This window comes from Caloenas nicobarica, chromosome 4 (assembly GCF_036013445.1).
Source record: "Caloenas nicobarica isolate bCalNic1 chromosome 4, bCalNic1.hap1, whole genome shotgun sequence".
Lineage (NCBI taxonomy): Eukaryota > Metazoa > Chordata > Aves > Columbiformes > Columbidae > Caloenas > Caloenas nicobarica.
In genome coordinates this window covers 23,376,136-23,401,663 of record NC_088248.1, presented here as the reverse complement: position 1 = coordinate 23,401,663, position 25,528 = coordinate 23,376,136, and the positions used below count along the sequence as shown (strand labels likewise).

The 25,528-nt window shown below is 37.8% G+C and overlaps 1 protein-coding gene across 4 annotated transcripts in view; it reads left to right on the top strand.

The window, feature by feature from the left end:
• Nucleotides 1–25,528, top strand: part of LRBA (LPS responsive beige-like anchor protein) — a 412,983-nt gene that overhangs the window by 356,419 nt on the left and 31,036 nt on the right. For 3 of the 4 annotated variants that reach the window (XM_065634945.1, XM_065634944.1, XM_065634948.1), the window contains 4 exons: nt 10,895–10,984; nt 14,310–14,502; nt 17,226–17,288; nt 23,224–23,379. In XM_065634945.1, the coding sequence (XP_065491017.1) occupies nt 10,895–10,984; nt 14,310–14,502; nt 17,226–17,288; nt 23,224–23,379 (502 nt within the window). The remainder of the gene's footprint in view (nt 1–10,894; nt 10,985–14,309; nt 14,503–17,225; nt 17,289–23,223; nt 23,380–25,528) is intronic. The other variant, XM_065634947.1, reaches the window with a different exon arrangement.

Below are 25,528 nucleotides of genomic sequence, written 5' to 3'. Positions count from 1 at the left end.
AGATAAATGTCATCCAGCCGTTCTGGAGAGAATTCACAGCACCTTCTTATCACAAATTCTCCTCTCTTTTTGCTATAGCTGCCCAAGAATGGAGAAGGAAAAAAAAAAAAAAAGTAGAATTAGATCTAAGCCATTCGGACAAGCAACTGATTGAGTGGTGAAGCACAATCCATAGTAAATAATTTGTATCTTGAAGTGATTTGTGAGTATTCCATTACTGTCTTGGTCAGAAGAATAAAATTTCCTATTGTCTCTGGTATGGTGTAACAAAGGATGATTGTGAATCTGGGCTGCACTTGGAGTTCCTAATTAAAAGTTCATTTCTTCACTGATACCCCTGTATAGTTAGCACAAACACTGGATAAATGTAAAGAAAAGAGATGAAGTTATTAGCGGGACGGCAAAATGTTACTCGGAGAATACATCGTTGATTTACTACAGGAACCCCTGAACCTCAGGAAGCAAACTGAATTTTGTACCATGCTTATCAAAAAGCACCTAACTGCATTCTTTAAATTATTTTAAAAATATTATCTGTTATGATCTTTGTAGGCAGTAATTAAGGAAGACTGATGATTTTTAAGTTAGCAATAATAGATTGAAAATATGAGAGTATGTCCTATCCAATTAATACCCCACATACTTTCAGTAAGTGTTTTGCTTTTAGCCTTAGATTCAGCTGTTTTATACTTCTTCCTTTGAAGAGAAGTTGCCTTTTTGTTACATGGAGGTAGTCTGTTTAACATTAGGAAGCACAGCTTTCTCCATTCTATCGGCACCTTTCTTTCTACTTTTGATATTTTATTTCCGTATGAACTGAGGAGTTTTAAAAATTGTGAAGAATCAGCTTGGACATAGCATTTGGTATGTTATTTGAATGTGCCACTTCTGATTACATAAAGAGAGGAAGTAATTCTTTTCAGTTTGAAGGCATGTGGCATAAATTATTTTATGGATAATAGCTTTTAAATGTTGCCCCAGATTAATATCTTTGGGTAGGTTTTATGCATCTTAGATCTGTCTCTTATGAGTCTAATTTTATTTTTAAATATTTATAGATTGAGAGACTTCTGTGCTTTCCAAAAGAAGTTACAAGGATGTTTAGTTTATATGACCCCAGTTTCATGACAGCAGTAGCAGATCTGATATCTTATCCCAGAGAAAGCATTTTTGGCCTCTCTTTTAGCTGTGTTCATGGTGGGAGTTAATAGCGTATTTCAGCTCTAACTCAGCTGGAGAACTCTGACAGCAGTGAATCTTTCACAAAGTATAAACACGATTTGTATTTATAGCATAGTTAACATTTACTAAATAGTTGGGAAAATGATCAGTCTGTTTTTAGCAGGTTGGGCAACAGCCTTTGTTGTGACTGTGATGAGTTTTAAAAAGTAGGATAAAGTGATTATAAAATACTGTCACAGAGCAGTAAATTTAGATGTGCTGAATTCAGTAAGTAACAAATTCATGCAGGCAAAATTCAAAGTACTGTAGAAACAATCTTTGAATCATCTCTGGCCAGAAGTGTGTTGCACAGATGGCATGCTTGACATTGTACAGCGCAGTAACAGTGTGAAAAGCCAAATAAATGTTACGAATTGGTCTAGTTTTAATTGCAAATCTGTATTAAAGTATCATTACATGGAACCAAAATTAAGAAGAATGTATTTAAAGGAAGCATACTGATTTTCATGGCTAAGGAGAAGAGAACTTGTCAACTGCAACCCAACCCATACCCCAGTCCCTTCCTGTGAAGGTGCGCAGAGCAGAATCACGTAGCGAAGGTGAGGCCTCCGTCGCTGTTGTGGGTGGGCAGTTCCAACCACCAGCTTGTCTGGGCACCGGGATGCTCCCAGGAAAAGATCGAGTATTTTCTTCTGGTAAAAGGAGCATTAAAATTACAGGAGCACTATTCCTGCAACCGGTTCGTATCATTTACCTATTAAATCCCACATCTGAGCTCACACTGTGACCTATCTGTGGTGTTGGAGTCAACAGGCAAAATGAGCGTAAGCAAGAGTCTACTGCAATATCTGGGAGGTGTGGCACTTCTCTGATTCCATTCAGCCCAGAGTTTGACACGATGAATCAAGATGTTATTGCCCTTTGTCTTAAGTATTGACTACAGCACTCAGAAACAGACGTAAAAGTATTCACCTAGGTTTTGGTCCAGAAAAACATTTGACCTGAATGTTCTCTTTTGTCCTTCATTACAGAATAGATTTGGATTTTATTTGGTGCTTCTGCTTTTCTATCCAGCAGGAGAAAGGGTGATATTTTAGAGGACTAAAAAAATAAGAATTAAACAACTGCTTTGGCTGGAAGTAGTAAAGCATTTTGGAAGGGCGTAACTCATGTAAATTAGTTCTTCAGCTCTGCGTGCTTTTTTTTTTCAGCCCTGGATTGACATTCAAAGGATAGAAATTTTCAGTGCAGTCAGGTCCCTCACCTCTTCTTACTTGACCTGTCTTGTGGATCTATCAGAGCCAGAGAGGCCTTGAGACCCCCTGGACTCTTTACATTTTCATTCGTGCCTGGCTGGTCAGTCTTAGATAGCTGTCATATTTGTTGGCCAACAATAAATAAGACAGAGCAATCAAAAAGGTAAACAAGGGGTTGAAAAAAGTTATGTTCATAATCCTTCAAAATAGCTTTTTTTAGAAGAAGTCTTTCTATTTTTTAACTCTACTATATCTTTTTCTTCCATATGTGGAAAGGATGAGATATACTAGTGTATAATAGCTACAGTTATCATACAGCAAGTCATTTAGCCTTGAATCAAATATACAAGTGAACAGACTACAAAAATTTCTTTTTTGTGTGTGTGTGTCATCAGTGTGCTTCAATTATTTGCAGGTTCTTTACGCAGTCCAAAAAATATCTGTATTGACTTTTACAGTAACTGGGAAACTAAAAATTGTTTGGAGTATTTTCATTGTATTTGCTCATTGCAACCTAGTGTGTCCAGGTCATCTATGTTCCCACTGTGTAGGCAGATATATTTACTTACCAAACTGTATTATATTATTAGATACATTTGCACAATAGTTGCTTCTTGAGCAAGAAAGCTTGTAGTCATGCTGAAGGTGCTTTTCCATAAGCAATGTCCAAAAATCAAGTCTCAGTTAAATGTTTTATTTTATTAAATGATGACAAGAAGTTCATTCGTAGCAGTAGAAAACTCCGAGATAATATTGTACCCATACCTTGAAAACAGCTAGTTTGATCTTGCAGGTAATAGTTATGACTTAGTTTAAATAAGTGTGTTTCTTAGCAAAATGAGTTATTTGTTTCTTTTTCACAATTGCTAGAGGATCTGAAAGGGGATCATGTAAGACAGTTTAAAGACCACTAGATGTTGGATTTTTACATCAGTGTATTAACCTCCTTCAGATGTAAATGTTTTATTTTAAGGAAGCTTTTTTATTTAATAAATAGAGATGGCATCAAGCTGAAGAAATTCCGTGGAATGCTAACAGGTTGGAACAGATTGCCTTTTTTTTCCAGCGGAAAACATTTTATATCAGAAAATTTGGAGTCACGTGAGTAGCAGGTAGACTGTGTTAAGGTAGCAAGTTTTAAAGATTATGTTTAGCTATTTAGATGAGTGACTGAATAATGTCAGCAACTGGTGAAGTTTCAAGGTATTTCACACAGCAATGCCACTGCTTTCTGTGTGATAATTATTGATTTGAAATTAAAGCAGTGAGTTGCTCTCTTGAAATATTCAGCTGCCATAGTAAAGAGAGACAAGAGGCAAGTTCGGTTTTGGTGCTCAAATAAAATGGAGAGTGTTATATTTTTAAAAACTATCCCCAGAGCTGCTTTGGATTTCGCTTGTACCGAATCCAGTTTTATTTGCGAGTCTTTAAATTCATCTTAACTTTCTTTTTAGACTCTTTACCCTTTTTATTTAGTCAGTCTCTTTGAAGTACTACCAGACCTGTTTTTCTAGTTCTAGTTTTTTTATCTGCTTCTTTCCAGTAGCCAAAGATTTAGGTGTTTTGAATGAGCACATCAGTGCTCCAGACAGAGATACTGTTTGAAATTATCCATGAACCCAGTGCCTCTGAACATTATTGAGTGACATTTGTTTCTGTTGGTTGTGTCTGCTCTGTCTAACTGGTTTCTTTCAGATTGGCAGCTGGGATTACGCTGCAGTAGACAGACAGCTGCGTGAACTGGAGATTGCAGCGAGGCCATGCTGTGCCTCTGTTTAATATGCCTGGAATGTATATATTCAAATTGGAGCAACTTGCATGGCCTGAGGGGGGATCTATTTGTATTTTCGCAAACTGCAATTACTTCCTGTTTTACTTTAATGACTGCCATCTAATTGTTGTACTGGTTTGTCTGGACAAAAAGACTTCATTTTTCTTTATTCTCACAGAACATTTCTTAATGTACTTTAAGAGCTGGGTTAGTGTCTTTGTGTTTAAAGATGTGGTGGAAGGTATTCTACGCAGTGCTCCCTTCTACACATTTCTGTGATGCAAACAGAAGAAAGTGTTATTAATATATTGAATCTCAAAAAGCTTTGAGAAAAGAAAAATCTTGTGTAGGGTAGCCCGCCTCCCCCAGGGATCTGTAGTAGTTTGGATTTAATAAATAGCAAGTGGTTAGGCTGGTAACCACCTTCCAAACAGACAACTATGGTATTTTGAGCAGATAGAAGGAACGGAAATAAGGGAACAAACCAAACCAAACAAAAATAACCAAAAAACAAAAGATGTGTTTCTTGCAAGGAAGCTACAAGGAAGGCAGAAAAAAACCCCTATGGCTTTCATTTCTACATTTTTCTGTTGTTTTCTTGTGTCATGAGGCATACAGGTTTTTGTTACGCACATCCCTAATGCACTGCAGCAGGCGAGGGTTGTGCGCTGTTTACTTCATACCAACTTGCTCGTGTACTCCAATAATGTCCCCCTCTGCAGGCTGGTGACAGTATTTCTGCCCACACTTCAGCTCTGAAACCATAAACCTGTGTTACTTGAGTTGAAGTAGGAACTGCATTAGTGAGCTGCAACAGGCATCTTTTACGCTCCGCTTGGTTAACAGAAGGTATACCATGAACATTTTGCAGGCATGTTTAATGATACCTAGAGAACTCTATGTAACTCTTGATCTTGTAGTGTCTTTTCTTTAGCCTTTCTTCTCTCCTTGCTCCTTTCCCTCCCCTGTCATTTGTTAGATTTCAAAGCTATCATAGGCAATTTTCTTTAAAACAGCATGTTAAGCAAATAGTGCAATGATAAAACCAAAAATTGAAGTGATTCATTATAAAGGGGTTGATTTGTGAAGTTGAAATGAGAGCAAGATTTTTCTGGTTTGGCATAAAGAAATTAGGTTGCTCATTTTGTTTTTAAAATGGTGGATGTGAGTGTGTGAATTTATCATACTACCATTTGAGTGCTCTATTTTCTCCCTGGGTCAAGTGTAGTGCAATATCCCCAGGGCAGGTGTACCGTCAGCAGGCGTATACATTGCCTGTTTCAGAAAAGCATTTTGCCCATTTTTCACAATCTTGATCTAATGGGAATTGTTATGAAACAAGGGTAGATGGTACTATGAAGAGCTTCTCTTCCATAATCTTTAGCCTCTTTTCAGCCGTTTTATCTAATTGTTATGAATCATGCTTTTTTTCTGGCTAGTGTTATCTAGACTGTAGTCTGTGAGGAATTTAACTAAGAATCTTACTGTAGGGCTGTAAGTGACTGTCTGGTCAGAAGAGGTTTTCCGATCACTTGGTATCAGAGCTTGATTTTAATCACCGTCCCATGGGGAAAGGAGCTAGTCAGTTGGACGCTAAGGCATTCACCTTCACTGTCTGAGGGGAAACCTGTCAAATATTCTGTGTTCTCTGATGCTGTAAAGCAACATCTGGGTGGAAGGAAAGGGAAAGCAAGTAATCATAATTGCATATTGCTCAAGCCAATAGAAGTCACTGAGGAACATGTGTGTAAACCTTTTTGAATATTGAAAAGTGAGGTAGGAGCGGCAGAGAGCCAAAGTAATTATTTTTCGAAGGGCTGTTATTTTCTGGACATAAATACAGGGTAGAAAGATGGAGGATGAACCCAAAACATTTTCTGTCCCTAACACGTACGCTGAAAGAATATGTATTACAATGCATGATGTTATTACACCTGGGCTTTCAAATGTTTGGCAATAAAATCTTACAGATTTGAGAAGTAACTGGCAATACTTAGGTGTGGATCTGTAAAGGCAACAGTGACTGGAAGTAGCCTCTTTGTAAAGAACAGTAAGGGTGTAGCTTGTCGTACGTTCAGATCGAGGTGTACATTTTGTTAACATGGGTATGCTGTGCCATTAGACTCCTCAGACAATTTGGTGCTGTCTGTCTGAGCAGGCATGATGAAAGCAACTCTGAGCTAGACTCTTTAAGGGTCTTTAAATCTACAGTTAAATGGTGTATGTCTTGCCTTTTAACTATATGGGCCTTCATTTCAGGATTTGAGTTCAAAACTGGAGACCGTTTTTTTCTCTGTGACACTCACTGCAATTCCCCCTCCACCCTCCCTCCCTCATATTTAATTTTATAGTTCTTTCAGACATAAACATGGAAAAAAAGCAATTTTGACTTAGTTTCTGAGTGTTGCTGCAAAGAAAAGTAACAAACATCTGTTTTTACCTTAACTGCATCCATATGTTCAACCTCCCCATCACCCTCCTTCCCAAAAAATTTACAGCCGTATTTGGTGGGTACTGCATACTGTTGAATTAACTTTCTTCACAGTTAGATTAGAGGGTAAGTTCAAAAACTGAAAATATCTGTAGTAAGCAGTGGCCAAAAGCTACATTATAGCTAAGCCAAGTTTTCAAGTTTTTCACTCTTCCACTTGTAGTTTACTTCCCTATCCCCATTCTACCCTTCCCATCCCCCAAGAAAAGAGGAGATGATCCAGGAGATTTTCTTAGGAACAGATTACTGTGGTAATCAGATAAATGTTAACTTGTGAAATTTGCTTATGACTTTCATACTTATAAATTAATTAACGTTCAAAATACCATGCTTATCATACAAGTGTGTGGTCTGAGATGCATACTGTGTGGATTATTGTAAAGAACTAGTACCTTGTTTCATTTTATTACTCTTGTTGTAGCATCTGGAACAATTCTGGCCTTACCAAAGATTTGTTTTTTGTAGAGGATTAACAGCAAGAAGGCTATTTTACTGAGATATTTGAGAAGCAGCAAAAAAAGAGAAAAAGTTGAATGAGATTATCTTTTACTCTGAGGCATGCAGCATGCTTTCAGACATAAAGAGTTTGTGGAACTAAAGATACCTTTCAAACAAAGGTTATTCCTCTCTAGTTATATAATGCCTTTAATAGATGTGAAACTACTTGTGCAAATTTCTCAAATATTTCTACCTACAATAACCTAAATGGTTATATGCTCAAGAGGGTTTCAGCAATATGAGAATATGTGTCTGTCCTTTACCACTAGAAGAAGCTGGCCATCTCTTAGTAACACCAACTAATGCTATTAATACATTTTTCAATAAAATTAAGGTAGAAGCTGGGCTATAATTTGTTACAAAGTGAGTTGATGACTTTTTTGACTGATGATCATTTAATTGTATATTCTCAGGTAAATGGTAAGGTTTTTTTTCTTCAAATGAGATATTCGTTATCGCTCTGAGGAAAGGATTCCCTGCTTCTAGCTGATTTTCTTTGACAAGTTGAACACAAGTCTGGTGGCTCTGTATTTCTCTTTCTATTGTTATGTAAATTGAGAGAATGGTGATTGATTGTGGCTCCACCATCTCTTGTTTCTGCTGATAGAGGGAGGTCATCTTTACTCCTGTATGTGATCCTTCTGAGACATCATCAGAACATGCAGTAGACATCAGGATTGACTTTGAGTACAATATGGGAAAAGGAAGAAATCATTTGGGATTGCTGGTACACTGTCTTGGTCATAATTAAGAAATGTTGAAGCTAAATAAAGAAATCTTACCTTTTTTTCTTGGTAATTAAAAGGAATGCAGAAGGTTTTTATGCTGAAGTCTAGCCACTATTTCTAGACGTAATTGTCAGAGTGTTGTTGCCTTTACTCAAAAGTTTTTCAAATTTCTTTTGGCTCTCTGAAGATGTGCAGTAAAGAGGGCATACAAATACCAATATCTGTGCCTTTATCTACAATTTTGATATTTTATGAAACCTTTTTACCTGTGGTAGGATGTGTTCTGAATGTAGATTTTCCCAGTACTGTTGGCTAGAAGGGAAAGATTGTGTCAGTGGGCTTTTGTAATCCTGGAAATGTAGGCTCTCATATTTTTTGGAAAGACCAGATGGAACCAAGTAAGTCTAAAAGACTAGTTTATGCTAGAACTGTAAATCCCAAACTCAAGCTAGATCATAAACATGGATGTAGAAAGTGTCTGTTAAAGACTGAAAACAGAGAAATTGTGCTCCTTTAAGGCAGGCTTTGGCAAAATCATCGTCTCATCGGTCAGCGATTTCACCAGTTCTGACAGAACACTATGTGAAAGCAGGCAGTGACTATCTGCTTGCAGGTTGAGTAGAGTCTTTTATACTTGTTTTTAATATCCCAGAGGGATTATCTTCTGCACTAAGGATGGGTGGGAGACAAATAGCTGTTTTGCTTTATTCTTTAAATGCTGAATGTGGGCAGTTTGGGAATGGAAGTTTCTATATTCATATTAAGTCAATGTACAAGGAAGATAGCAAATCTGAAGCTTATTATTTCCTCATTTTATCTATTCTGTTTTTAGCTCTGTCTAAAATAAATGCATGAGAGTTGCACTTATTATTTTATTCACTTTGGATAATATATTGGATAGATATATTTATAGGAAACAAATAGTAGATCCTATAGACTCTGTAGATTTGCCCTAAAGATTTTAAGAAGTATAGGATAACTGACATCCAGGACTGTCTGCATTCTGCTCCTCCTGTGTTCTTCTGGTTCTACCCTCAATGCAATACAGAATTCCCATTTGCTGGTAAAAATATTCCACTCAATCTGCAAGTAAATGTAGGCAAATCTTTTTAATGTGGATGTTTTGAAACTAACAGCTATTTATGGACACGGTAGAGCTGCTGACCTGTACATTGTTGCTTTGTTGCCTCATGTCTTAAGGGACCTCAAATTCTATGCCCTTGTGATTTCCTTGATCTCTCAAGTCACAAAAAACCAAATTTGAATTTTAACGTAGCATGCCTCATTGCTAGGAAGGGGACTCTGATGGTCTTACTAAGCTTTGGTGTTTCACAAATCTGATATTGCAGTTCTTCAAAAAGTACTTATTGAATCGCAGCATTTGTATGTCAGGTTTCAGCTGGCTTTTTGATAAACTTACTTATTCACCAGTGCTTTGAAGATTAAGGTGCTTCCCAGAGTGGGCAGGAGTGATAGAATCTGTCCACAGAGTAATTCCAACTCCTGCTGTGGTGAGTTCAGATGTTTCAAAAGCCCTGCCAAATGTATAAGGTCAAGTGTTTTGGATGGCATGCTTCCTATCAGAGGATGATTATTTCTGATGATCTTATGGCCTTGGGTACATTCTACTTTTGGTTTTGTTATTTCTGTAACAGGAGATTGTTGTGTGTCCAAGTAATAGTCTTTATTATTATTATTCTCTGAAAATAGTTGTTTGTAAGAGTAAGATCAGTGTACATGTTATTCCATTGTCTCAAAAATTTTAACGAGTGGCTAAAATAGAACAGGAACTATAAGTCTAGGGAGCGTCAAGGTACATCGAGTGAGGAAAAAGAAGAATTTCTGAGAGAAAAGCATGAGTGGCTAGTTGTTTTTTGTTTTAGCATTTGAGCGTTCCATTTAAAATTACTCTTTGAAGGGCCTGATTTTCAGAACTTCTTTTGAAAGTAGGATTTGCTAATACCTCACCTTAGGTACTCAGCAGCTCTAGACACTTGAAAATGTAGGGCTCAATGCACCGTGCACAGAGAAACTAAAGTATCTGTTAGTCCACAGCAAATGCAAAGTAATTTTGCTTAGTTTAGCTCACAATGAAAGAGATTTAATCTAAACTGAATTATTTAAGATTTTATGTAGTATTAGCATATTTCTGTGGATAGTACAGGGCTGACAAGAAGTAACTTACTGAATTTTGGCTGCTTGTTTTTATCTTTGAGCTGGTGCACCAATAGTTGGCAACTTGGAAAGCTAGTTGGATGCGCCTAGGCAAGAGGTGTAACTTCACACAATTCAGATTAATTATTTTTAAGAAATTGCTAAGCATGAGATGGTATTTTCATGTATGTCCTGTGAGCGAAGTGCTAAAGCATATTGCTGAAGATACAGAGAAACGTTTTTTAAAAAAAAAGGTTGCATTATATCTTCACATTCCCCATTAGCTGCATTTAATATTAGTCTTGCTGTTGGTTGTTTAATGCATTCTAAGGTCGTTTGCTCTTTTTGAATAAAAATAAGAAAAAAGCTCGATGTAGCGATTATTGCCGTGAAACTAACCACACCGAAGTTTAAATAGAAAGTGGAAAGTAGAGTGCTCTTAATACCTGCAGAAACTTTTTAAAAATTAACTTTTGTTTCTGAGTTATGATATAAACAGGATAAGCCAGTGTTAGAAAGAAAAAATGGAGCCAATAAAGAGAGTTTCTGATTATAATAGCTGGTTTCTGTTTAATATCATTGAGCGGGATGAGGTTTTGCAGAGTTTCTCATGGAAATAGCATCCACAGTACTAAAATGATTACCTCATTCTTAGTACTAGTGCCAAGCACTTAGCCCCACAGTGAACACACGGGGTTGATTTTCAACATGAAACAAGCCAGAAGTGTGGAATGACATTTTCAGGTGACAGTTATGGTTCTATTGCCTGTAATTAGCACCTCTTAACATGCAAACCTGCCTGTGCCTTTTCCAGGCTGTTGAAGCTCAAATACGAAGTTTTGGACAGACCCCTTCCCAACTGCTCATAGAACCACATCCTCCAAGAAGTTCTGCCATGCAGGTGGTAAGTACCATGTTAACTCTTTGTGACCTGCAGTTTTTATTCACTTCCTTTGCTATCTTAAAGTTACGGAACCAGCCGCTTTGCTTTTCTGTGGTCATGGAACTGTGTCGTTAAAACCAGCAGATGAGTTATGTTTCTATAGGACTGAGCCAGGTATGCAGTGCTTAACTATTGTTTTATTTATTGCTGAAAGGATTGTATTGATTTCTAGTACAGACCATTTTTGTCAGTGTAAGCTAAGAACACTTCATCAGTTGATTTTGTTAATACCATACCTGTACAGGTGAGAGCCAGTCATCATGGAGGCAATTTAGTTAATCTTTGGCAGATTCCCCAAGAAGCATGGATTTAGGAGGTGGAACTTCCTTGTCTTTTCCCCCAGGCATAGGTTTTCCCCTAAAACAAGGATTACTAGGAATTCATGAGCTGAAACTTAACATAGCAAAGAATGTGACTAAATGTGTTTTGCAGTAAAGCTAGGGTGATAAAATCCAGGCAGTGAGCATTAACATGCTTTCCCTTTTACCTCTACTTGTGTCTAATATAATTTTATTATACAAACTATTATTTTATTACTGATTACTTTCCATATCATGTTGTGTGCAGTCCTTGGGTCTAAAATATCATTTGTGTTGTCATAGATCCAGAACTAAGTATGTTAAGTGATACTCTGACAAGAGGACCAAATGGTCTGCTGATTCACAAGTTTTTCAAAAGGTTATGTTCTTTTATTGCCAAAATGGACATTTTATACTGAAAAAAGACATTTTCTTCATGTATGTTCTGTAAGATGTATGTCCTACGCAGGCCAACTAAGGTTATTAGATTAAAACATTACCTGAAGTGCAAAAGGTTTTAGAAAAATTACGCAAAAATCCGAAATGTGTCCAAAGTAGCTTACAAACTTTATGACAGAGGAGTCTAAGAAGTGTAAACTTACTTGTTGAACTGAGCTACTAGCCTTTCTCAAATATCATGTCATGTGTCATCCACAAGACTTGCTCTGCTGACTCTCCCCTCATCCCCACCACCCTTTCTGCAGCAAGTCCATATTACACTTCGACAGCTGTGCTGAAGCCAGGCTCCTGCCCTGGGATCCCACGTGCTGGATGGACAGAGCCGACTGTGCTCATTTGTGATCTGCTGGCCCCTCGCACCTCCCACGCGGTGTCCCAGGGCTGCAGACCACTGCGGTGATGTGCATGTGCAACCCATGGAGCTGCATCTTTCAGGGATGTTGGGGAGCCCAAATGCCCTCATCATACGGCCAGACACCATACGTGTGTCCCTCTGTCGTGGTGCCATGCACTAGGTACTTGCCCTAATTTAGAGGGATTTGTTTCAGGAAGAGGAGGAACTTGAGGAGTCGAGTGTTGACATGTTTGTCAGACCCATTGTTGTATAAATAGCGTTGATGCTGGGAAGCAGTTTGCCTGGTTTTATCATAACATTTTTCATGATGCTGAATTAGCTAAGATTTAGTATGTAATGGAAGAAGTTAAATTCTAGGAAGTTAACTGTTTCTAACTCCTATGTCTTTTTTCAGGCCGAGGTACACACAGAATAAAAGCCCTTAGTTCTCCACTTGCTTTGAGCAGTTTTGTAGTTATTAATACATGATTTTATAATAGCACTATATTAAGTGGTTTTATAAGTAGTATTCCTAGAGCTGAAATACAGTACAGGTATTTTTCCTGTCACAATTTTGAATTATTTTGAGTTTTATTATTTACTGATTTTTCTGGTTTTGTGTGTGTGTGTGTGTGTGCATGTCTGCATGAATACAACAGAACTGAAAGCTACCACGTGCTGTGTTAAGTGCACAAGCCATAATATACACCAGGTGTAGTAATTAGCAGTCACACGAAAGCTGCCTATTTGTCTGGTTTTGCTGCTGTTGCTGTATCCCCTTGTGTTTTCAACCATCAGATAGCTGGATTTAATTGAGGCCACATCAGATGAGGCATTACTGACACCTTTAATTGAATGAGCATCCAGGGAGGATTAACTCATAATATTGATTGGCTTTTAGCCACTTGCTCAGAAGGGTGTCTGGGTAGCTTATTAGTTGCTTTTATTTACACCTTTATGCAAAGACTGTAAATAGGAATTCATAGAGCAATATGTTTTTCTAAGTACTCTTAATAACTTTTTAAAAAGGAGTGATAATAAAAATGCAAATGTATTTAATTTTTTATTAGTTCTGTATAAATATACGTTAAATGTATGCACTTACATACACATACATGTAATGAAATATTGCAGATGGAAAATAGCCAAGAACACTTCATTAGTGTTCTAATTCAGTTATTAGAAAATTACAAATACTAGAGCAATATGGCTATTGTTGGCCAGGGTGGTTGCATTTCTACATCTCAATGCAATTCTCTTTTTTAGGCACACTACATAATCACAAACCCATTAAGTTTTGCTTTTCCTCCTTTTGTTTGATATCTAGATCAAAGGTCCTTGATATTTTCTTTCAACATTTTGCACTGTTGTTAGAGACCTTAGTTAAAAAGTTATTAAACTTTTCAGCTTATTAAATTAAAAAACTAAAACCTAAAAATATTCTGTTGAAAATGAATCTGGATTCATTCCCTCCTTTTAGTATTTCTAGAAACAAGGCAGGATAGTGTCTGTAATCACGTCCACTTTATATTCTTTACAACTGCATTTAATTATGTTTGTCCTTTGAAACACATTTACAGTGAAGTCTTCTGCTTTGCATTCATAAATCTTATTTTTGTACACCAGAAGTATATACAGAACATATATCTAGTGTATGTGTGTATCTGTTTATTTTAATGTGCTTTCATGTTCTCATCTGGCTTGTAAAGAATTACTGTCTGCCAATTTAATGCAACTTGAGACAATGTCTGGGAGCAGGCATTTCTTTTGCTCACTTTTTTTTTTTTTTTTTTAAATGTTCCCTCCTAGTTTGGCATTGCTTTCCTTGACATGCTATCTCTGCAGATATGAAGGAGAATTCTTTTGGCAGAGATACGTGATTGGGAACTTCTGGTTTAATCTGCTGTGATTCGTAGCAAAGTTTGTATATAGACACCCTGTGTTCAGCAAAGCCCTCAAATTAATGCATACATGAAGGTTTTCTACCTAAAATGGTTGTTTCCACAAGGCTGTCCACTATTATTGTATTTGCTTTTCATTGCTTTTCATTGTATTTGCTTTTCAGTGCTTTTTCATTGATTCATTGGATCTTGTGTGTTTTAATCCAATCTTCCTTCTCTTGTCCTGTCTTCTTTTCTCCTCCCTGTGTTTTATTTTCCCGTGTATTTGGGTTCTTGTTGTGTGCACTCAACAGTATCTCCTCCTGCAGAGTCCGTTGATGTTCACAGACCAAGCTCAACAGGACGTTATCATGGTTCTCAAGTTCCCATCCAACTCCCCTGTAACTCACGTAGCAGCCAACACCCAGCCTGGTCTGGCCACTCCTGCTGTGATCACAGTTACTGCCAACAGGCTATTTGCTGTAAACAAGTGGCATAATCTTCCTGGTAAGTAAATTAAAGTAAATAACATAAGTAACCACTGCTCTCAAGCAGTACTTCTATCATCTGTTTCAAAATTTGCTGCAGAACTGTTTTAAATTTATAGTGTGAAAAGCACTCGCATTGACACAGCATGCTCTTCACATGTGGGCTTAGTTTCTCCTTAAAAAGGTAATTGGAACTATTGTGTAGTAAGATGTGTAGCACACAAAATTTTGTAACGATATAGTGCTTTCCAGGCCATCAAGTACTGTGCAAGAAGACAAAAACAGTATTTGACTCTATTTGACCATAATGAAGTCACACTCTTCCTCTTGAATTTCTTTTTCAGTCAGATGGAAGCCTGAGCCTTATCATGTCAAAGACAAGTTTTTAAGCATGTAGAACTTGCCTGAAAAATTTTCTGCTATCTTTTCGTAGTTGACTATGAACATGATATTCTGGTGTTAAAGCTACTGAATGAGAATTAGAAGATTAACTATATCAGAAGTCTGTATGTTCTGTAACTTAAACATCCCAAAGTTATTAGGTGCTCATGTATCTGTCAATAGGAAAGGAAAACAACATGTTTATTTGCATAGCAACAAATCAAATTAATTAAGCTTCAAAAATGTGTTGGACTTGAGAATATAGTCATTATGTTTTCAGTTCTAATGTTCTCCAGTCGTGGAGACACTCATCCTCTTTTCCCTGACTGTGGTAGTCTCAGGCCCAACCTCTGAAAGGTAGTTTATTTCAGTGCTATGCAGTAAATCTGGTCAAAGGCTTTTCAAGGAAGAGAAAAAAGAGCTTCTACTCAAATAACTAAAATAGGAGATATTTGTACCAGTGTAGTACTCACATCACTGAAATTCCTGCTAAGAAGTCTGGACTGAGGGTCTTAGATTACATTTTGAAAAACGCCAGATGACTCCCACACTGTTTCCTAATTCTCACAAATTACCCCTTAACATTGTGCAAATAGAAACATCTATGTATTATTTCACCCACCCAATAAATGCTTAAAAAGGAAGGGTGGAAGGGAGGCTTGTCTAGATAACAAGTTGTGAGCAAGAATTACTTGCAGGGGTCTTGGCACTTGTTTGAAAGGAGGATGGCAATATCCTCTCATACCCTGGATGTGTGACCTCGGACATATAATATGCGATGCTTTTTGAAAGATAGCCTTTGTGGACATAAAACAGTCATGGGAAAAGAAGAGGTTCTAAAGTGACAGGAGTGGATCTTGATTTCCTCATAAGTCTGCTGGTTGGTGATCTGTGGGCAAGCAACCAATTGTTCAATGCAGTAATCAACTGTTGTGAGTTGAATAAAACCTTCAGATTTTGGTTTTTCCTTCACCTGTGAAAAGTAGACCAGTAAGCTGTGCTTTTGAGTCACTATTTTTTCATTTAGAGGCATTTTACATTTGTTCTGCCTTTATAAAGAGCTCAAGAAAACCCACAGTTCAAGATAAACAAAACCAAGCCCCAACAAAAATCCACTTCACCCCCCCTCTTTGAGAGCACACCTATTGTAGCTGCAGGCTGTTAAAGGAGTACTATGCTTAAGATACCTGGGTATGGATTCCTGGGACTAACCCTCACTATTGTTGCCTTCAAATTTTATACCAAAAGGGGATTTGCTAGGATTAGAGGGCAGGTATCATTACTACTCCGTATCTCCTGCTCTGGGCTTAGCAGTGTCTTTACTAATGAGTCATCAGGATAAAAAAGTTATGTTGCCAAGTGACCGGTTGTCACTGATGGGTAACTAAAAATCTCATTTCTGCTTTTGTGTATGAGTTTGGTGGCTTTGCTGACATCTTATGGCACTGGTACCCAACAGGATGCCTCTGTTTTGTCATATGAGTTTCATGTTTTGTTCTGTGATAGTGTTTCATTGCAGCAAAACTTAGACTTCCCAATTAATTATGAAACCCTTCTATTGATACTGATTTTTATATAAAACTATGGATGGTAGATAGAAAAAACACCTGTGTAAGTATCCAGCCATTATTTTTTGTTCAACTTCCAAGAATGTCTTGTGGACTGTTTTGGGGGGCGGGGAGGGGAAATAGGAGTTTGCTTGCTTCCTTATTTGTTTTTGGTGAGACTGTGGAAAAAAAAAAAAAAAAAGGCTTTTTTTTTTTAACACTGAAGGAAAATTCAGGTGTTAAACGTTTCATTGGTATGCCAGGTGCTCAAATGAAATGCAGCTCTGCAGAATTGTATATTAACTTCTATGCAAACTTGCAAATAAATGGGTTTTGGTGATGGATGAATCCTTAGATTCAGGATGACTATGAGATTTTCCTGTCTGCATCATAAACTGACTTTTTTTTTTAATGTCCTTTGTGCTTCACTTGTTCAAAGCAGTGCTTTAAAAAAGTAAAGAGGAAAATAGTATTTGCTACAGTCAGCAGATGGTTGTCACAATTTGTTTTCAGTGGTCTTTACCACTTAATTTTGTTTTGTTGCGACAGGAGAGGTTGCCAGTAAAGCATCTGCTAGAGCTTATGGCTCAGGACCGGAGCTGCTGCTGATGGCATACATTCAGAATAGCACTAATCTAAAATAAATGTTTAATAAGCAGCCTGCAAAAGCACCTGGATTTTTTTTTAAATTCAATTGATGCAGGAGAATCTTGGATAGTTAAAAAAAATTGATGTAGGTTTGATTTACAAAATTTATGAGGCTTCATGTATTAAAAAAATGCAGAGTTTAAAAATCTTCTTTCCTGAATTCCAGCTCATCAAGGTGCTGTACAAGACCAGCCTTACCAGCTGCCAGTGGAAATCGATCCTCTCATAGGTCTGTCACTTCCTTCTCTCTTTGCGATTCATTAAGCTCTGTATGGTGGCCCTGAAGTGCAGATTACGGTTGTTTTTCACTTGCTGGTTGCTGGGAATGGAATTTTCCTGATAAACCATTTGCATGCAAATTGGAATGCAATGAGCTGTGGCTATGCTGGTATTTCATCAACTCCCCCTCGTTGGTTTGCCTAATTTGAACAGGCCTAGGACGCGTGTCAGTGGAAATTAATATGGATGCTGTAATAATGTGTGATTGAGAATGTGCATGAAGTACTGTCAGGATAATATTGGATCTTTTCATCACTCAGACTTGTTGATGAGCAGGAGCGAGGCGCGTTATGATGAATTGGTGCACTGGTAATGTGATGGAGCTCCTTTGCTGAGGAAATTTTCATAATAACAGTGGGGTTCTTAACTGCACCGTGTTGTGAAAAATAAAACCATGGTGCCAGGGTTTCATCATTAAAGGAGATCAATCCTTTCTTCATAGACCTGCTGTTCAGGCTGAGGGGATTAATGTGTAATTGCAAAGCAGTTTCAAAGTTGAAATATATTGCCCACTCTGTTTTAGTGTTGAGATATTAGTATTCATTTTTCAAGGGTATTGCATCTTTTGATCAGCATCACTAGTTAAATTTGTGTATGTTTTTCTTTTATTAAAAAGGAGTGGAGGAATGTCTGTCTTTTATTTAATGACTCAGTGTAATAGATTCAATTCATGACTTTTTATTATAGAGGTTTATTAGTTTATATAGAGCTGATTTTTCTGTTAGCATGGTTATAGAATTCGGTCAGTTCTTTCATTACAGACCCCATTTCGGGGAGTGGACTATAATTTGGGAGCCTATAGCATGAGAAATGGAACCTTAAGCATGATCAAAAATAAAAGGTCAAACAACCCAACCTCAAAATACAAACTAGTTGTAGGACAGTTCACAGGAGCAAAGAAGACAGGATTTTCTTTTTTTCCCCTGATCCTATTAGAGTTCAAACTTAGCTCTGTTTTTTAAACTATCCATTTTAGGATGGTAGTTTAAGTGAAAAAGAAGTGGTCAGTTATAAAAGCATGGAAAAATCAGGGGAAAAAAGAACTTGCGAAGAAAAAGTCCTCTGATCACACTGCTGGCTCTCTTCTGATTTTTTTTTTAATGGTTCAAACTACTTTTATCTTCTGGAATGAAAGCCTGAATGTTAAATGGAAAATCGAAAGCATTTTATTTAAATTTAATAATTCCCAAATGTTACAATTTTAGAAGTTAGTACCCTGAGAATAAATTAGATGACTGCAAGCCTTGTTGAAGTGTATGCAGGCTGATCTAATCAGCCCATGGCATTAGATGAGTTGTAATGAAAGAAAGAATCAATGTTAAATAGGTTTTACATTAATATACATTGTCTTGTCTAAATATTTATTTTTCATAAAGTATTTGTGATACTATTGGGAAATTTTTAGATACAGAAGATTAAGCATACTGGAGGCTAAAGTACTCTGTTAATGCACAAATTAAGGGCTTGATCCTGGAGGACTTAGCCATGCTTGCTTCAGTGGGGTCTCTTCCTATGAATACGAAATGCATGAGAGTAAGCACAGGGTTTTAATGCACCATTATGAGAATTCAGGCACCTTCTCTTTCCTGATCAGTTCCTGTTACACAGTAAAACAATAGCACTGTACTTGTACAGAACAACTAATTCAGCACAATTCATTTTTACATGCATCAGTTTTATTTGCTAAACTACATGTGTGGTTTGGATTTGCCCGGTGACTACATATTCCTATGAATGCACAGTAACCAGCCAGCTGTCCCTTCTATTTACATTTTTGATACTGTGCAAAATGCCTTTCAGCCGGTTGTTTTTACTGGACAGCATTATTTTGCAAGAACATTCTTGTATTCTGGCTTGGGGAGTGTAAATATTCCAGCGAGCTCCACTGATCCTGCCAGGCTGGCAAGGTGAGGGTGAGCCGGGCTCCAGCGCCTGGTCCTGCAGGAGATGCCCAGAGAACCAGGGTGCAGCAGCATCGTCTCACCGGGCACGGGAGCTTCACCACCGCGGCTCTTCCAGACCGAGTGGGGCAGCACCCGGGGCCAGGCAGGGGCTGGTCCGTGGGGGAGCAGAGCTGCAGGGCCAGGCTGCAGCTGACGGCGAGCTCCTGGGAAAGACGCCTTTCTTCAGCCTGCTCCAGGTCTTCCCTGCCCTGTCCTCCAGGAGGACAGAAAGTCTCTGCAGAGTGGGGACTAGAGCTGTCCGCAGCTGGGATGTAAGTCTGCATGTTATGTGCTTTTGCGACACATTTCACATTTATGGTATTTCAAGTACAGATGGTCAAAATGCCTAAAAATTTTGAATCTGCATTTTTACAACGTGACCCTGGTTATTTTTCCACATTTGGAGAAAATCAGATTTTTCTTTAAAGAACTGCACCGAGCAGCTTGTTCCAACTGTAAATGCAACAGTGTCCAGGTGGAGTTGCTGTCATGGCAATTTTCTGATGAGTAGAACATGTGTTTATAAGCAGGTACCTGCCAAAGTGATCTCATACACCACAGACACTGCTCTTACATCCGAGTCCACAGGATGCTGGTGTCCCCTTTGTGAGACTCTGTCCTGAAATATCTGTATTTAGTCTTGCTGGAAGATGGCAGTTCAGGAAGGCATTGGTGCAGCAAGGATCGTCTGTGATACAGAGGAGCTGTGAGAGCAGCAGGTCATGTAGATGGACATGGCTGAACTGGGGAAGAGAGACATACATTATGTGGTCTTGTTTAGTGATCCTGTTTCAGATATATAGCATTTGCAACTACCTTTTCTTATAGGAGAGCACTTTGTTCTGTTATTCTAATTGCAAGTCAATGGGAATTTCATGGTTGTCTTCCCTAGGGGAAGGAAGAGGCTTTATGTTACATGTAGCCTCATCCCAAACTGGTCTGTGGTCTTTCACTTGAAAAAAATACCTTCTTTTTTAGACAAACTCCTCACTTAAATCAGTTGGAATATTTCTGAAAAGTAGAAAAAAGATGTTGGTTTTGTGTGTTCACACATGAATAACCTCAGAGTCTATACAAAATAAATGTAATTAGGCCTCGCCAAGTTTTGAAAGTATCATTAAGGTGATCTTTAAAGCTGAGCTCAACTCAGCTAAAGCTCCATACTGACATTAAGACCTTAATTAATGACGTTGGAAACATACCTGCTTTTATATGCCAAAGTGGGGATGTCAATTTATGCAAGGGCGGTGTTACAAGACTCAGGGCAGATAATCAGTTCTGGCTAATAACTCTTCACTAATGACACAGGGAGAGAGAGAGGGGGCCACGCCCATTTCTGTTTTCATTGATAGAGGTGTTGCCTACTGTCATTTCACATTTCTTTAGACTTGCTGATAATTACCAGTTTATGTCTAATACCTACTAGATTGGATAATAATACTATTTTTGCAGGAGTAACATTGTGTCAGCCCTTTTTGAGGAGTTCTTTTGAAATCCTTCACAATATTACACAGATGGTATTTCCATACTTAATTCCTGTAAGCAGCAGGGAACTTAAAAGAATTGAGAAAAAGGTCTTAATATGTTTTCAAATTCTGTACTATTTTTTTTCTAAAAACCTTACTCAGAGGCAAATTCTTTGGTAGATATTTGAATATTCAAATCAGATGTTAAATGAAGTAAATTATGTCAATGTACTCCTATGCAAGTTATGTACAGTACCTGCAATCAGGCCAAATCAGCAAGACAACCAAAGGGCATATGTGGTTGCACATCATTTTAGTATCCTTAACTTTACTGATATTAATCCTGCTTTCTTTTAGTGCAAATGTTAGTTAGTAAGGCATATACAGTGAGCTGGTATATTTGAAGGTGAACAGTGATTTAACCCTTCACCTGTCTGGAAAATCCCTCAGCTCCTCTTGAACCAAAGGTAACGTGAACTTTATTAGCAGCATGCTGTATTTTCTAAGCACAAAGCGATCAGGTATCTATCTCAGCGTCTTGGCACACACATAAATCAATTGACTTGCCTTTTGGATGGAATCCAAAAAATGTCCGATGTCCACTTCTGTCATTTTTATGCAAACCAAAGACTGGGGCAACACGCCATGCACAAACCTCCAGCTTTGCCCTGGGCTTGGTATGTGAACCTGTGGTTTAGTCAAAATAAGTGCAGCGACCTCTGAAGACTGAACTCAGCCCCAGTTAAAGTCACTGCTCACTGAGCCTGGATTTGGACCAGGTCGGAGTTGCAGGGAGAAAAAGAAGTGATCAATCTTATTTTCAGCATGAATGTTACCCACCTGCTTCTGGCGATTCTTTCACGCTAACACAGCCCTGCTGGCAACTGTTGAGTTACTCTTTGTATTTTCACCCCCATAAAAATGTTATCAAGATGGAGTTTTGGCTGCAGCCTCTCACAATGCCTCCTTCAACTCGTACCTTCTGGGCTGTGGGAGAATAAAACCCAAAACAAAGATTAGAAACCCAGGGAACGCTCAGTGCAGATCAGTTATGGAGAGTGGCAGCATTGCCGGGGCTAATTTTCGCTCACGGCCTCGGCTCTCCCTGGGTGGGGGTTAAGGCCAAGTTGTTTCGGTCTTACATATTGTGAGAGTAGCTTATGGGCTGCAGGATCTGCCTCTTGTGCTCCATGTAGTTGAAAGTAAGGGGCAAGTACTGTGCTTGCTCTTGCTGTTAGAGGTGGGCTCTAGAGCCGGGGTTGTCCCCAGAGTGCAGGTGGGTTCCAGAGGCTGGGTTTTGGGGGTTATTTGTAGAGCTTGGGTGGTGTTGGTGGAGTAGTGTTTAGAATGGGTATGAATTCTGGAGTCAGTGGTTTTGGGGTGGGTGCCAGCGGTGTTCTGGAGCGGGTTCTACATTGCGTGATGGTTCCAGATCACTTGTTAGTTCTAGATCACTCATAGCTTCTGGCTCCCTTTTTGGTTCTAGAGCAGGTTCTGGGCCAGGACAGACTTTGGGGGAGGGCTTGGAGGCTGAGGCTGGGAGAAGCTCCTAGCATCTAGTTCAGGTTTGGCATCTCACCAGGATTTGTGAGACTTGCTGATGACAGCAGTCTCCCTGGGGTTCTTTTGTTTCGTAGATTGTTTGGTTTGGTTTGGTTTTGGTTTGTTTCGTTTTTTTCTTATTTGTGGTTTTTTTTCATTTGAAGGCCCATAGGATGGGGAGCCTAGCATCCCATCAAGGGCAGCTCTCCCAGGTTTCTTGCATAAGGACTCGTGCTGCCTCCCTGGAAACTGGACACATGACAAGTTCCTACTTGCCACTGGCCTTCATGGCAACTGCTTGTCATGCTCCTTCTCCCAGGATTTTTGCTGGCCTGGCCAAGAGTCTTGTCCAACTCTTGTCCAATTGCCCTTGGTACCCACTCTTGCACCCAGAAGCACTTCAGCCGGGAGAGTGTGGAGATATGCTGGTTAATTTTTGTGCAATGCTCAAAAAAGTATGAAATAGTAGCGATGTTTGCTGCAGTTATTCCTTTTTTTAAAATTGTAATGCTTGCAATGAAATACAACTTGTGTATGATTTTGAAGTGAAGTAGCATGTATGTGTATATACTGTCTTGGAATTCTTTTTTTTTTTTTTAATTTTTAATTTTCTGTACTAGAAGAAGGGGGAAAGGAAGCCTATTACTTTTTTTATATATCATTCAGTTTTGCAGTCTTTCATTTATATTTGTCAGTTGCATTTGACTTAAAGAAGGGATTTTTTCTATTTTAGAATACATACTACAAGGAATCAGCATTGTTCCCAGAAGTGTAATGAGTATTTTATCGTAAAAATAGAAAAAAAAATGTCCCTACCACAAAAAAACTAGTAACAGCAGTGAGGAATAGTTCTGGTGTGAATGTAAGTTTCTAAACTGTGCTTTTGTTCTGTGAATGTGGACGCTAAAATTTCTTTATGTACTTTTCTGTTCAGCCAGCAATACAGGTATGCACAGAAGGCAAATCACTGACCTTTTAGACCAAAGCATTCAGGTACATTCCCAGTGTTTTGTCATCACCTCTGATAATCGTTACATCTTGGTCTGTGGCTTCTGGGACAAGAGTTTCCGAGTTTATTCTACTGACTCAGGTAATGTATTTTTAAAACATGGGAATAGCCTAAAAGATTCTTGTGTTCATCATCGACAAGAATGGGGGGTGAGGGAAGAAAGTGGACTCTGTATTTATTCCACTATTAATAATATTTGTCAAATCTTTTCTTACCTACTGCTACTGTGTATTGTAAGCCATAGTTTTTGTGGAATGATGGCAAACATAACACTTCAAATCTATATAACAGGCATACCTGTTCTTACACTGTATTTTCCACAAGTAAATGGGTCTAGTGAGTTTTTGTGAAGTTTTGCATATGAGGAAAATTAATTATTCTTAGAGAGCTTACTTGAACTTATTGCTGTTTGGTGTTCAGCGTTAGATAATTTTTTTTGAGGAAATATAGGCAAGCACTGTAGAATAAGTACAGAAGTGAAGTCTTGAAATCTGGTGAAAGAATACTTATGAAAGCCTTTGAAAGCTATGCTATAGTAGAAAAATTGATTTAGCCACCGAATTCTTTCATACAACATAAACTGATCAATGTAATGGGCAGCAGTTAAATTAGTCTGTCAGCTGCCATGTATCCAAACCATTGAAGTCATGCATGTGTCATGCTAAATAGAAAAGAGTCTTTCCATGTAAGAGCTACAGGAATTTAAAAGCCATGGAGGCTCAGAAAAAAATACGCGTGATTTTTTCCCTTTCATTATCTTATAATGAGAATAGCGACCTCACTGTAAGGTACTTCTTTGGGATTAATGACCCAGTGTGGTTAATATGTGTGTGCCATCAAGCTTTCCAGTAGGTTATTAATCCCTACAGAATATCCTGCATGTTTGTCATAATTTCTTAAATATATTAGTTAATAGTGTTTTTCACATTGACAAACCAAAATGCATAACAAAACAGTATGGTCTTTTATGAAAATCTGTTAAGACTAGATCTCATGGCATATTTTAGCATATCTGTCATTTATGCAATTTTAAAGCTTTAAGTATAAAGAAGTTCCATTTACTTCATATTGACTGCCTACAATTCATTATACAGACATCTTGTTAGACCCTTCTTAGTTTAATTTTCTCATTGATGAAAATAAATTTACATGAAAGTGAATTTAGAGGAGATCTTCAGAAAAATTAGCTAGCAGCAATAAATATTCAGCGTATGTTCTTGATTTATAGGATTAGAGAACTAATTCTTTTATGTTGAAGGATATATTTTGCTTTACACCTATGGAAGGAACCTATATGATTTGTCTCGTATCAATCTTAACTACAAATATTTCATTAAGTTATGTCCTGTATAAGTCAGATTCACCAGGCATCTCATTACTACCGTAGCTAATTATGATATAGACCAAAATACAGTTGTCAAAGAAGTTGCAGAGTTGTGTCTTCTGTGTGTCTCCTGTTTGTCAATATCACAATTCTAGCTCTATTTGAAATCAAGTTCATTCAGATGTAGTTTATTTGGCTTTGAATTAAAATGAGAATATAGTAGTGAAATACTTATTCTGAAATTGGCAGAACAGTGAGGGAAAAAGATAATGTGATCAGTAATACATACTGGCAAATGATCACAAGTGTTGAATTCAATAATATTTCAGCACTTACACCAAAAGGGAACCTTTTTCCTATTAGTTGTTAGGAGTTGGTTGGTTTGTTGGTTAGTTTTTAACATGAAATAGTTTTAATATAAATCATGGGGTTCTCAACACAGTTAGTACAGCAGAAGCACAATAAAACCTTCCTCCGGCAGTGAGAATGATTTCTAGACAGATTTTTAGATTCAGTAGTGCAAAGATTTGAGTCTTATTTTTCTTTTAATTATTTGTACCGCAGCTGTCAAATTAGAAAATTTGTTTTGTCAAAAAGAGATATCTGAGTGCATATGGTAATGTTTGAAGTTACTGTATAGAAAGGACAGCTCATATTAAAGGAAATAAACAAGTTGAGGAACTCTTATAAGATTAATGATTTTTTTTTACTGATATGAAAGAGCAAAAGCTTATTTCCTATTTTGATGGTCTTGATGGAGTTGACTGAACGTCAGCTGCAGAGCAACAAAGTAAAAGTAACAAGGCAGTGCAACTACATGAACAACTGTCAAACAAATAGCCTTGGAAAAGGTTTGTTTTCTCAAACAGAACCTATAAACATAGAATATAATTGAAAGAGAGATCT